The sequence below is a fragment of the Rhinopithecus roxellana genome, chromosome 21, assembly GCF_007565055.1.
Source record: "Rhinopithecus roxellana isolate Shanxi Qingling chromosome 21, ASM756505v1, whole genome shotgun sequence".
NCBI classification, from domain to species: Eukaryota; Metazoa; Chordata; class Mammalia; order Primates; family Cercopithecidae; genus Rhinopithecus; species Rhinopithecus roxellana.
In genome coordinates this window covers 58,489,835-58,503,296 of record NC_044569.1, presented here as the reverse complement: position 1 = coordinate 58,503,296, position 13,462 = coordinate 58,489,835, and the positions used below count along the sequence as shown (strand labels likewise).

The following is a 13,462-nucleotide window of genomic DNA, read 5'->3' as shown; positions in this document are numbered from 1 at the left end:
ACCCAGCCCCTCCCAAATATCAAGTCCTCACACTTAAAATCATAACTTCTCAACAGTCCTGCAAATTCTTAACTCATTCTAGCATTAACCCAAAAGTCCAAATCCAAAATCTCATCAGAGACAAGTGTCTTCCACCTAAGAGCCTGTAAAATCAAAAGCAAGTTAGTTACTGCCTATAGGAGTAACAACATTGGGTAAATACACCCATTCCAAATGGGAGAAAGTGGTCAAAATGAAGGGACTACACACTTCATGCAAGTCCAAAATCTAGTGGAGCATCAAACCTTAAAGCTCCAGAATGATCTCCTCTGACTCCATGTCTCACATCCAGGTCACACCCCCATGGCCTTGGGCAGCTCCACCCCTGTGGTTTTGCAAGATATATCCCCCCTCCTAGCTTCCTTCATGGGCTGTCATTGAGTATCTGTGGCTTTTCCAGGCATGCAAGGCTAGCTGTTGGTAGGTCTGCCATTTTGGGGTCTGGAGGACAGTGACTGTCTTCTCACAGGTCCACTAGGCAGTGCCCCAGTGGGGACTCTGTGTGGGGGCTCCAATCCCACATTTCCCTTTTGCACTGCCCTAGCAGAGGTTCTCCATGAGGGGCTCAGCCCCTACAGCAAACTTCTGCCTAGACATCCAGGCATTTACGTACATCTTCTAAAATCTAAGCAGAGATTCCCAAACCTCAATTCTTTACTTCTGTGCACCTGCAGGCCCAACACCACATGTAAGCCACCAAGGCTTGGGGCTTGGACCCTCTGAAGCAATGGCCTGAGCTGTACATTGGCCCTTTTAGCTATGGCTGGAGCTGAAGCAACTGGGATACAGGGCACCATGACCCAAAGCTGCATAGAGCAGGGGGTCCCCCCCCCAGGAAACCACTTTTTCCTCCTAGGCCTCCAGACCTGTGGTTTAAAATCAAGGGCTACTGTGAAAGTCTCTGTCATGTCCTGGAGAGATTTTCCCCATTGTCTTGGTGATTAACATTTGGCTCCTCCTTACTTATGTGAATTTCTGCAGCTTGCTTGAATTTCTCCCCAGAAAATGGAGTTTTCTTTCCTATCACATTGCCAGCGTGCAAATTTTTCAAACTTTTAAGCTCTGCTTCCTCTTGAATGCTTTGCTACTTAGAAATTTCTTCTGCCAGATACCCTAAATCATCTCTCTTAAGTTCAAAGTTCCACAGATATCTAGGGGCAGAGGCAAAATGCCACCAGTCTCTTTTCATAGCAAGAGTGACCCTTACTCCTGTTCCCAACAAGTTCCTCATCTTCATCTGAGACCACCTCAGCTTGGACTTCATTGTCCATATCACTATCAGCATTTTGATCAAAGCCATTCAACAAGTCTCTAAGAAGTTCCAATCTTTCCCATGTTTTCCTGTCTTATTCTGAGCCCTCCAAATTATTCCAACCTCTGCCTGTTACCCAGTTCCAAAGTCACTTCCACATTTTTGGGTATCTTTACAGCAGCATCCCACTCTACCAGTACAAATTTACAGTGTTCGTCCTTTCCCATGCTGCTATGAGGAAATATCCAAAACTGGATAATTTATAAAGGAAAGAGGTTTAATTGACTCACAGTTTCCACAGGGCTGGAGAGGCCTCAGGAAACCTAAAGTCATGGTGGAAGGGAAAGAAAACACATCTTTCTTCACATGGTGGCAGCAAGAAGTGCTGAGCAAAAGGGGGAAAAACCCCTTATAAAACCATCAGATCTCATGAAAACTCACTCACTATTATGAGAACAGCAGCATGGGGGTAACTGTCACCATGAATAAACTACCTCCTGCTAGGTCCCTCCCATGATATGTGGAGTTCATGGGAACTACAAAACAAGATGAGATTTGGGTGGGGACACAGTCAAATCATATCAGGCTTTGTTAGCAAATTATATACAATTAAGGAGAGAGATTAGCAAACTAGAAGATGCATCAGAAAAAATACAGAGTGAAGCACACAGAGACAAAAAAAATGGGGGAATAGTGTGAGTCCAAATGGACATGATTTCCATCACAGAAGACGGAAGAGAGAAGATAAGCAGAAGCAGTTATGCTGGGAAATATTATGATTTCATATTTTTCAAACTAATATAAAAATATTAAACCAAAAACTCAAGAGCATTAGAGTATAAATCAATAAAAGTTTCATCACTAAATAAATACAAGTAACACTATGACAGAGGCAGATCACACTTGAACTTCAAGAAACCCAAAACAAAAAAAGAAAATCTTTTTTTTTTTTTTTTTTTTTTTTCAATTGATGCAACTCAGTAATTTTTATTGCAACTGGAAGACAATACATCACAGAAACTTTATGGTAGGTCTGGGGAAAAATGTTATTTACAATAAATGATGAAATAGTTTGTCTTTGGCAATATGATTACATATGAAGAATGCAAAATGCAGGTATGGATGCCTTCCAAGCAACACCATCAAGTCCCTAGAGTTCGGCTGATTGCGCCTGCCTCCACATTGTTTCTTTAGGTTCACACGAACATAACAGAACATCACGTTCTTTCTTCCTTTATGGTTCTCCCTTTCTATTCATGATATTGGCAGTTTCATACAGAAAATACAGAAAAAAAATTGGCTTTTGAAAAATTATTACTCTCGTAAATTAATTTGGCCGTGTACGTCTATTGGCCAGCCAAGGTCAGATGACCCTAAGCATCAATAGTAAACTCTTGGTCTTCTGATTGCTTTATCACTTTTTTTTTTTTCTGTAAAACAAAACAAAACTCAGAAATGTTACAGAATCAGAGTATTAAAAAATGTACAAGTGTATATGCTTCCCAGACACACATGGATACATTTTTCCTCCACATTTTCACCATGGCAGTATTAAGTAGTGAGTGTGAATGACACAGCATGAAACTGGTTACTGAATCAGCTATGAGCTCAGATGGCCTCAACATACATACTCAAGAAATGTTGCATGTTTAAATAACTGAGAGTGTGCTAAATCTCATCTAAAAAAAAGGAGGAGAGGGGCTGGGGAACTCAGGCCACAGTCATGAAAGGATGAATACAATTTCTAGGTTTAATAGGTTCACCATATCGAAGTCTTTGAGAATCCAATATGGAATATCAATTATTTTGCAAAAGGTAGAGAAAGCAGTTCTCAACTTTTGCAAATGAAATACAGTGGAAAAACACTGTTGTATGTATTCCAAATAAATAGTCTTGATTTCAATGCTAACAAAACAACAGGAAGGGTACTCGTGAGCATCTCACGGTTAAGTCAGAAATGATGGTTCCCACAGGTCTGATTTCAGAAGTACAACAGCAAGATGCAGCACCATAGACACATCGGTTTCAGCTGTTAAAAGATGGATCATTTTAAAAACTGTGTTTTCCTTCCTTAATTTTTGGTCAGTGAAGCTAGCACTTGTTTGCTGAACTGTGGAAGAACTGCAAGGTCACACACATTATTCATGATAAAGCAGCCGAGCTGACGAGTCTGTGCTTAATTCAAGAATAACCAGTAGGAGACAGAGAAAACACAAGGAGTTAACCACCATCGCCGGTGCTCTCTCAAAGGAAGAGGGGTTAACAGATGAATTCACAAAGGTAGGCAGATCTATACAGAACACTGAATGCCATGTGTAAATCCTCATGAAACTCCAGAAACAGGAACACCACACAATGTATATACTTTGATTTACACATTCCGTTACAAAGGAAAAAAAAGACACCATTACAACTTTGTAACTGTGTTAACTGCAATATAAACCAAGTCCAGAGTTTGGCAGGTAACTAAAAGAGGGTTATCACTTAGGTTATATAGCAAAAGTGTTGATGTATATTATATATAGTAGTATAAATAATAAAAAAGTATTATTTAAATTAGATCACAGTGCTGCATTATGTGCATAACAGTGTTTGATATAGTATTGGTGGGCTGGGACCTACGACACTAAGGACTTAACTGTCAACACTGGGAAGTCACAATCAAGAGGAAACACAGAGTTCCAATGTTTTCTTTTGGTGGCAAAAAAAATTCTGAAGATGAAAGAAAAATACTTCTCTACAGAAACATAAAAATCAATTGCAACATCTGGGCAGCTGTGATCCACCAGAAAGAAACGAGTCCCAACCTGAATTAAAGGGAAAGATAAATCACATGGAATTTAATCCAGTCTCATCTAGAAAAACTTCCCATTTAGGTCACTTGTACGTAACTCCAATTCCTTCTCCAAGAGCTCTTCCAGGAGAGGCGCACGGCACCCCACACAGAGTGGAATGAGTGGAACTTGCATCAGTAGCCCTTGGCCTGGGCAGTCCTGGCGTGGTGCAGGACTCTGAGCTGGGCACCGAAGGCGTCCACCTGGTTCTCACTCTACAGAGCCCACTGCCTGATACTGTCCCTCAGGCAGGAGCCTCCTTCAACACAACGGCCCCTCCCAGAAGGCTCCTGGTAGTAACTGCTGTGGCCAGCAAGCACTAGACACATTGAATGCCTCTGCAAAACAAAACAAAACTCAACTCCGTTCTTGGGAAAGGCCTCTGGCACATTCCTTCTTAAAAACTCCCAAGATTGAGACCTGCCACAATCATTCTGGCCATGGTTTTCTCCAACCACCATTGAAATATGGGTTTGGTTCATTTTAGTTTCAGATAGATGGCTTCACCAAAGAACTCTTTAAAGAATACTGATTAGAGAGGGGCAGGGAAGTAGGAGCTTATAAGGCTGGGAAATATCTATGATGCAAACCCTTTCCACATAGTACTAGATAAAGATAAAAGACAATTATAATAGGATAAAAATAACTGTCTATGTGTATATCATTTAAGAAAAAAAGAGTGACTGTCTCTTTCTCTTAAATGTGTCCGAGGGCCAATAGCAAGTAATCGTAGACATCGTGGCGTTGATGCGTTCACGGTTGGTTTCCAAAGCATCTTTAAATATTGCTATAGTTTCCCGTTTCCCCCTCCCCCCTGCCCCGTGTGAGTATGTGAGATACTGGAATGACACACGAACCGCCACTTCTCCCAGCAGGAGAAATGAAAGCAAAAACACCACACCTCTTAATGGTGTTCAGGCGATCTGTCAGACTAATGGATACATATGCTAGTTTGGAAGCTAAAAGAACAACTGACGTTTGGGAAGGAATTCCAAGACTAAAGTGAATGACACTTAAGCAAAATATTCTTTCACAAATAGGCTTGTGCTTAAATTCTCTACTGCTCTTGGAGGAGGGGATAAGAGAGGGTGCCTCCTGCCCCTTGGCTTGTTAAGGACACGGACAACCTCATTCTGCAATGAATTCACTACAAACAGCCACATACACATTGATACTTTTTGTTTTTGTTCTCAACAATCAAAATGCAAAGTTAAACACAATTAAGCCATTGTTTTGGTTATGCATAATGTGTATGCCTCCAAAAACAGAAGAAAAATAGGAAGAAGTACCCTCACTAAAGGTTCCCCGACAAGTCTTCCGGCAGATCCAACGAAGGGAGACTCAGGAAAATCACACTTAGAAAGCTGCCCGATGAGGTATTTATGCAAAAAGAGTGGTTCTGGAGTTAAGAACACACTTTTATATTTCTCTATTTCTCAAAGAGATCAGAAAAGTAAATCACACACATTGCATTTTATTATTTTCTAAAAGAGGCCTCTGCCCCTTTAGAAAAATGAAATGAGGGGAGACAGCCCACGGTAGGGGTTTTAATTGGAAGAAGTCCCTGGCCAGAAACAGTCCTGAATGTTGAACCTCTGCCTTTCAGGAGAGAGGTCTGAATTTTATCATCGGGGGAGTAGGATGAAGGTGGGGCACTGAGCTGGAGGTCTTTAGGCTTCGTCAGGTGACAACACAAATCAAGGTGTCGCTCAGGCTCCATAGCTGTGGATGGCTTTTAGGGTGGCAGATGTCTGGGGAGACGGAGGGAACAGAGCACTGCAAAGATATTTTATTCCCATCTACACCCTGAACAAATATGCTAGAAGTATTCAGCTTCAGGTCATGAATTCGACCTGTTGTAGAGGTGCAGGTTTTTTCAGGTTCTCTCATCAGCAACCCACCGGAAGGTAAGTGTGGGGAATGCACCAGTTAGTTCCCACTGTCCGGGCTGATGGAGCTTCTGACACTACCTGGTCCTGGCAGATGGGCTTGGCTTTGGCCCACAGCAGTCCCTTGTTTAAAAGTTAAGGTCATCTCTGTTCCCTCCCTCTCCTCACGCATCATATCCTGAGCCACAGTACTGGGTGTCTGTGTTTTAAAGTTTCCCTCCACTTGGATGGAAGATCATATTCTTCTAGAGATTTCTCTTTGGAACCCCCCCATCCCCTCCAAAGAAAATTTCTTAGGCAAAGGTAACAGCAGGAGTTTCTGGGCTGCATGACACTGTCTGGTTTCTAAATTCAGCTCTCACGATCCAGGTGGTCTTAATTCCAGGTTGGTCAGTGTGCTGAAGGTAGCGATGGCCGGCCCCTGCTTCCTACTGCGACATGGCGTTGTGGTGATAGGATGTCTGGGGCTGGCCTTTCCTACCTCGGCATCGCTTCCTCCTTCACGTGAACCCCATCTCGTCCCCTCACCCAATAAGGCCCATTAGCACGTTTCCCCTTCTTCTGGCTAATTTGCATAATTATTCACTGCCTTTTTCTTAGAACCAAATCATGGTAATGATTTTCTCAAGTAAGCGTCCCATAATTCTCTTGATTCTATCATACACACTCACTACTAAGTTTGCCCTCAAATTATTGCGTCATGTTAAACATGTACAGACAGAGAGAAAGGACACACTTTTCAACAGAGAATCAGAGGGGGTCGGGGCTGAAGTGCACACAAGGCAGTACAGAGTTCAACCATCCAAGCCCTACCAGAGCATGAAGATATTTTTATATTGCAGAGTAAGTTCCCCAACAGTCAGAATTTGTCCCTGAAGAAGGTTAAACCTTAAACACCTGCTTCAAAAAACCAAAACAAAATAACCCGAAAAAAACAAAAACAAACACAAAAAACAAAAACAAAAAGGAGAGAAAGGAAGCAAAGAAAAAGAAAGAAAAAAGAAGAAAACCAAAAGAACCTCTAAGCCTAAGGGCTTAAAAATTAGAGGCATAGCCTTTTCTCTATTTTCTATATTTATATGAAAATAATTCATGCTTCATGCTAAATACATTATTTACCTTACAAGAACTTTGTTACTTTTGAATAAAAAAAGTTTGTTTTTGTGATTTTTTTTTTCTTTTTTTTCTTCAAAGGAATCCATGCATTGTGGATCAGAAATTACTGCTGGCTATACTGGCTGAATGTGGAAATCATTGATTTTTGCAAAGATAAATCCTGACATTAATTGCAAACTCCATTTTGAGGGCAGTATAGGAGTTATTTTATTTTTTGCCATGTTTTACTTTTTTTTTTGTCCATCGGTGTGCATTTAATCTTAAAAATACACCACAATACTAATGGCAGGTTCCGTAGCTTTCTAGTTTTTTTTTTTTTTTTCACTTGGATCAAATAGTTTTGATAGACAGAAAAAGATCTGTACCATTATTTCCTTTCCTTAACAGCTATTGTAATTTCCTGGACTTGGTTGCTTTTCACTTGGGCAGTTAAGAAGACACAGCTTGTTTTCCACATCAGTGTTCTCTCTCTCTCCTTCTTGTGTGTGTGTGTGTATGTGTGTGTGGTGTGTTGTGGTGTGTGTCTGTGTGTGTGTGTGTGTGCACAGGGCCAACCTTCAGGCTTATGGCTTTTGGAATATTTTCTTAATTTAATAGAGAACAGAATTCAATGATTAGCAACATCACTAAAAATTTACCCCATTTCTTCTCCATGAGTCACTGACGCCCGATGTGCGTGAACAGTCCAACGTCCACCTCGTAAGACGTCATCGGGCTTCAGGGTTCAGAAGCATGGAGGACTGGTGGCTGGCCCTCTGTGCTTGCCGTGTGACAGTTCCAGTGGATTTCCTGGCACCCTCAGATGCCTGGTGCCACAGGCTTGGGTCTGTTCCTAGGCGGACGAGGGGTCCTCCTTCTCCTCAATTGCTTTATGTGCCTCAGTGAACCCAATGGGATGGACAACCTGACTTTTTAAACCTAAGGGTTGGGCCTGAACGATGATTACTTTGCCCACGTGCCTTCTAGGTGCCGAATGTGTGTTCCTGGGGTATTGACGTTGACATCCCTGTGGATTCAGCCACAGGTTTCTGACAAGCTGGAGGAAGCAATGGTAATTTTGGCTTTTTCGGTTTTGTCTTCAGATAATGAAAAGCTTTTGTAAAACAGCTGAGTGTCAATATGAGTTCTATGGCTTCAATCTCCTTTAAAAATAAAATTCTTAAGGGTCCAAAACAAAGAAGGGGGGCAAATTAAAACAAAATAAAAGGAAAAGAAAAGAAAGAAAACCAAACCAAAAACAAGAAAAAAGAAAAAAATCGCTGATATTGCCACAAATCATTCGAAATCTCCTGACATGCTGAAACCAAATGGCCGTAAGTTCAAAACAAATCAGTGACTTGTTTTTAATTTTTTGTGGTTTCCTTTTGCTCTTTCTGCCCCTTTGCCGTCCGATTGGTGATGTTATTCAAACAGGACCTGATCCCTGCTAAGTGCAGGAGTGACCCCGCTGCTTCTTTCATCTCCTCATCGTCGCTCTCGGGGGGCTTTTCGGTGCGTCTCTTTTTGAGGGGCAGTGTGTCGCTGGGGACCTTCCTGGCCTTGGCGAAGTGCTGGCGCTTCTTGTGCTGGGATGCATACCCGCTGTCCCCCAGAGAATCCTTGGGCTCCTTCTGGCTGTGCTTCCTGTCATCCTCCTCCGTGTCGCTGGGGCTCTCGTGGCTCCGGAAGCTCCCCTCGCTGCCCTCGCTGCCCTCCTGGCTCCCCTTGGTGGCAAACTCATAGTGGTCGTCGGCCGAGGAGGAGGAGGACGAGGAGGAGATGGAGTCGCTGGTGGGCGAGGTGCTCCGGGCGTTGGAGGACTTGGCACTGCTGTAGTTGTGATCCTCCTTGGGGTCTCCGCTGACCACCGGGGAGCCACACGATGGCTCGCTCTCAGTCCGCATCCGGCAGCTGGTGATGCCATTCCTCATGGCTGCCGTCACCCCAATGGGAGTGATTGGCAGCGGCCGCACGCCAGGAAACAGCCCTCGGCTCAGGACCCGCGCTCCGTTTTGGATCACTCCTGGAGGAAAACCTGCTTGTATCTCAGGGGGAGTATTCAAAAGCATCATGGCACTGGCAGCATCAATGTCAGGATCTTGGAGAAGGGCTCCATTTCTCTTGAAGAAGGTACTGCCCGGCCAGATGGGTGGACCTGATGTGCTTTGATATGCCTGAGGACAGGTGGGAGGTGTATTGAACACGTGTGGGTGTGGGTGATAAGGTGTCTTTTTCAAAGCCTGAATTAGATTTTGTCTATACTCTGGGTCTATGCACCACAACGACCCTTTCCCAATACTCTGACTCCTCTCTTTGTCCACTTTCTTAAAACACTTATTCAGTGACAAATTGTGTCTCACGGAGTTTTTCCACCCAGTAGGTGCATTTGCAAAATACGGAAAATGTTCCAAGATCCAGTTGTAGATATCCTTCACTGGCAGGCGCTTGGTCGGAGAGTCCTCGATGGCCATAAATATGAGGCAGCTGAAGGAGTAGGGGGGTTTGCAGTTAGGGTTCTGCCTGGCATCGTAGGGCATGTCAGAGTGGGCAGGGGACGGGGGGGTGTCATCGTCCAGGTCCTGGACGGGGCTGACACTCCTGAGGACCGACTCCCCAAAGCTCTTCAGCAAGTTCTTGCTCTCGTGCAGCCAGTTCAGGTTGGTCAGCTCTTCATCTTCCATGGCCCCCTCTTCTAATCGGATGTCAGGCAGAGAAAAGTCGAGGTCATCGTCTTCCTGAAGGGCCTTGGAGAAACCGCTGCCCCGGTAACACTGACTCAGTCCACTGGAGACACTAATTCCTGAGCTTTCTGGCTTCTTACTGGGAGGCATGACTGGACCCATTTACGTGAAGGATCCTGGCCGGAGCGGGGCACGGGGGCGCGGGGTAGCCGCTGCCCTTCAGCGGGAGCCGACAAACTTTCGCGGGCGCCCGGCGGGCATCGCTCGGTGGCCCCGCTAAGGACGCGCGGGCGCGGCGCAGCGAGCCCGGGGCGGCGGGCGGCGGGGGGCGGCCGCGGGCGCGGGCGGCAGGGGCGCGGGGGTCGCGGCGCGGCATGGGACCTGCGGCTTCCGCAGGGCGCGCCGCGCGTCCTCCCGCCGGCCCCGCCGCTCTCCCCGCCCCGTCCCGCCTCCCGCTCGCCTCCGCCGCGGCGCGTCGGGCCGGGGCGCGCCGAGCGGCGAGAAAATCAAAAAAAGAGAAAATCTTAAAAGCAACCAGAGTAAAAGGTTTTTTTCAAAGCAGGAACAATTGATCGATCATTTTCTTATCAACAGGAAAAGTTTGAGAAAGAAGAGTAGCTCAGAGCAGTGTGAGCTATGTGAGGTATGCAAAATTGATCAGGTTCAGAGAAACATGAATATGAGACTTCAATCTGGACAGGACTCCCACTCCACCCCACCCCCACTCCCTGCCCCACCATATCCATGCCCAGGGCAATTGTTAAAGGCATTTTTTCTTTCTTTTCTTCCTTATAGTTTCCAGACTAGTTGATAAATTACCCAAAATGTCATCACAAGTTTCACAGTGTGACCTTCACTCAGTATCTTCACAAGATTAAATAAAGATATCTCATGAAGATAACTTATAGCCAATCAATAGTTTATGTTATTTTAATGAACAATGTAGGAACTACTTTCTTTTTTTTCCTTTAAAAACTCACTTTTGCTAGCTGCTAATTAGAGCATATATTCAGGGAAAATTGAATCTGTGTCTCACAGGTTGCTGTCCTCAAATTTGGTCCAAATAAACTCTCTACTTATTTCAATTTTACCTCAGTTCTTTTCTTTAAGTTAACAACTTTGAGGCCAATTTCATATGGAGAAAATAAGATAACTTCAAACCACATAAATACCTTCTGCTCTTGCTTGTACTTTTTCTTTCTCTTCTCTTGGGGCCCGTGCCGGGGGTGGTGGAGAATGAACAGACACAAGAGACAAAGACAAACAGAGAACATGGCGGCCGCGCTTAGAGCCTCCGCCTCACTTTATTTATACTCCATGAATTCCACGTCAGCAAAAATAACACAATGCAAAACAAACTTTCTGCACCCAGATATAACCTTCTGCTTAGTTCTTTGTCTCTAAGTTCTTTCTTATTTTGTCTGCCTTCTTGGCGCCTACTAGAGTTCATTAAAAGTTCAACTAGAGATAGTATCCTTGACTACTGGAGTTCATTGAAAGTGCAACTAGCTAGAGATACTGTCCTTGAGCCTTATCTATTCTCAGCATATTATTTTCAATGGCCCCTGCATTTCCCCCTTTTTTGTTTTGCCTCAATCTTAGAAAGGCAGCCCATACTTGTTCCTGGTTTTTCTTTTGTTTTTGGATGCGACGGAGGGAGCATTGGATTATCAGGAAAAGTAGACTTAATCCAAGCGCCCAAAGCAATATGCTTCCAGAGATTGTAAAAATCCATGTTTTCATCTGGGTCCATGGATTAAGTGCAGCAAGGCGTTGACCCAGCTCCTGCATAGTAGCTGCTCTGGACAATACATGTAATTGTTGTTAAAATGCTACAGAAATGTTTTCAGTGAGTTCTTGGATGTCCAAACTAATATTTTTATGGCCTATTAATAATCTTCGGATTTCGGTCCAATTCTGAGAAACATTAAAAGGCACAGGTGTTACGCAAAATTGCGTGGAGTTCCAATCACATTGCAATATTATTCGAGTACTGAGGACAGTGAGCTGATCTCCAAGCCACGTCAAAGCTTGTTCCACGTTGTCCAATCTTTCAGCGAGTTGAGAGTCGATGTTCCGTTGTTGAAGCCACAGCCGATGAGATTGCTCGTGCCATTGTTGCACAAATTCAGCATTTTTTATGCTTTGATGTAGCGCGAGCCCTGCCACAGCTGCAGTGGAGACAATGGCAACAAGGCTCATCACCAAGGCAATTATAAGTCCAAGGGCACGACAGGTCCGCTGAAGGGAAGTCCAAATATAAGTCTCAAGAGGTGATGCCCCCCACGGTCACGTAAGGTTGACAGGTAGCCAAATTTCCTTATGAGCCCTGAGGATATAAATATCCCCCGTAAAACTGCCACCAGGAATGATTGAGGCAAGACAAAAATGTACACGTATCTTTACAATTAACAATCCCTGTATCATTATCCCATATTAAATTTCCTGCTAACAATAGGTAAGGCTTTCAGACACAAGCAATAATATATCGGGAGACATTCCGATGTAATTGAATATGAAAGGGGTTATTCGGGTTAGAAAGATTAAGGGACATATTCCCCACAAAAGTACTAATAGCATCACCTGCAGCTAATAACTTCCAAAGATGACTTTGTACTTGTAAAGAGTATTTAAGGTGAGGCGTAGGTGGCGACAAGCCTCCTTCACGCCATACCAAAGTTTCATTACTGTTAGCAGCAATACTTTTATTTACCTGGTGCCATTTCAAAGGTATGTGACTAAATTTTGTTTGAAAATCACCGTGCACACTCCAATCAATTACTTGCATTATATGCTAATAAAATCCGGGGCTTAGTTCCCCGACAATGTTGCCACTCCAATACCTCAATATTAGGGGAAACCTCTGGAATAGGACAAAAAGGTAAGGAACTAGGAATAGTCTCATTAATATATACAGTATGATTATAATGAAAACTTCTAGTTACAATAATAACAGTATTGGCAGCCACATGGCTATGATTATAGCGAACAGCCCAAGCTTCATGCGATTTCCGGAGACAATGAGGACTATTTCCCATGCAAATCGGAAGTCCTTCCACTCCAAATTGGTATGTGCTGTTTATTATTCCCATTTCCCGTTCTATGTTGTCCTTGTCCATATAGGGGGACGGCATCCAATAGTGTCATTGGTGAAAACCTTAACTTCTGCCTCCCCCCAGGCAACTCCCTGATACAAGGGTGGAAAGGAAATATAAGTCCAATATTCATACAAAGCCTCACTAAGGGAAATAAATCCCCTGCTGAGACACATCCAACAAAGGAATAGATGCATGCTTATTTTCTTTTCAACAGGGTTTCAGTCGCCTTGTAGGAAACCACTCAGGTCCGCTCCCTGTAAGGACAAGAGCATAGCCCTGTCCCTGTTTTAGAACTTGCCCCTGTGCATACTTACCTTCTTCATTAGGATACCAAACCTTTAAATTATCGGCGGGGACTATTGTCGAGGGAGGTGAGGAAAGATGAGTTACGGCAGCGGAGTCCTGCAATTGTCTCCATTGATTCAAAAAATTTAAGGTAAACAAAACCTTTAAAATCTGATTTCTGGGGGACTCATTTCCCCCTTTTTTGTTTTAGCAGTTGAGTTTTTAAGGTTAAATTTGCGCGCTCAATGATGGCTTGACCTTGACTGTTGCCTGGGATACCAGTGAGATG

The 13,462-nt window shown here is 43.8% G+C and overlaps 2 protein-coding genes across 3 annotated transcripts in view; both read right to left on the bottom strand.

Moving 5' to 3' along the window:
• Window positions 1-7,841, bottom strand: part of DYNAP (dynactin associated protein) — a 48,517-nt gene extending 40,676 nt beyond the window's left edge. The window contains exon 1 of the mRNA XM_030925825.1: window positions 7,796-7,841. Within this exon, the coding sequence (XP_030781685.1) occupies window positions 7,796-7,841 (46 nt within the window). The remainder of the gene's footprint in view (window positions 1-7,795) is intronic.
• LOC115895492 (forkhead box protein N3) lies at window positions 2,710-10,131 on the bottom strand. 2 transcript variants are annotated; one of them, XM_030925968.1, is made up of 2 exons: window positions 9,208-10,131; window positions 2,710-9,141 (listed from the first exon to the last, which is right to left on the bottom strand). In XM_030925968.1, exons 1-2 carry the CDS (start codon window positions 9,950-9,952, stop codon window positions 8,474-8,476), a joined length of 1,413 nt encoding a protein of 470 aa, XP_030781828.1. In that variant the 5' UTR covers window positions 9,953-10,131; the 3' UTR covers window positions 2,710-8,473. The 2 variants fall into 2 exon arrangements, with proteins under 2 accessions (XP_030781828.1, XP_030781827.1); XM_030925967.1 differs by having other exon boundaries at window positions 2,710-10,131.
• Between the last annotated feature and the right edge of the window lie 3,331 nt (window positions 10,132-13,462).

Excerpts from the sequence above, each read along its gene's own strand:
- LOC115895492 (XM_030925967.1), bottom strand. The coding sequence starts at position 9,952 with ATGGGTCCAGTCATGCCTCCCAGTAAGAAGCCAGAAAGCTCAGGAATT.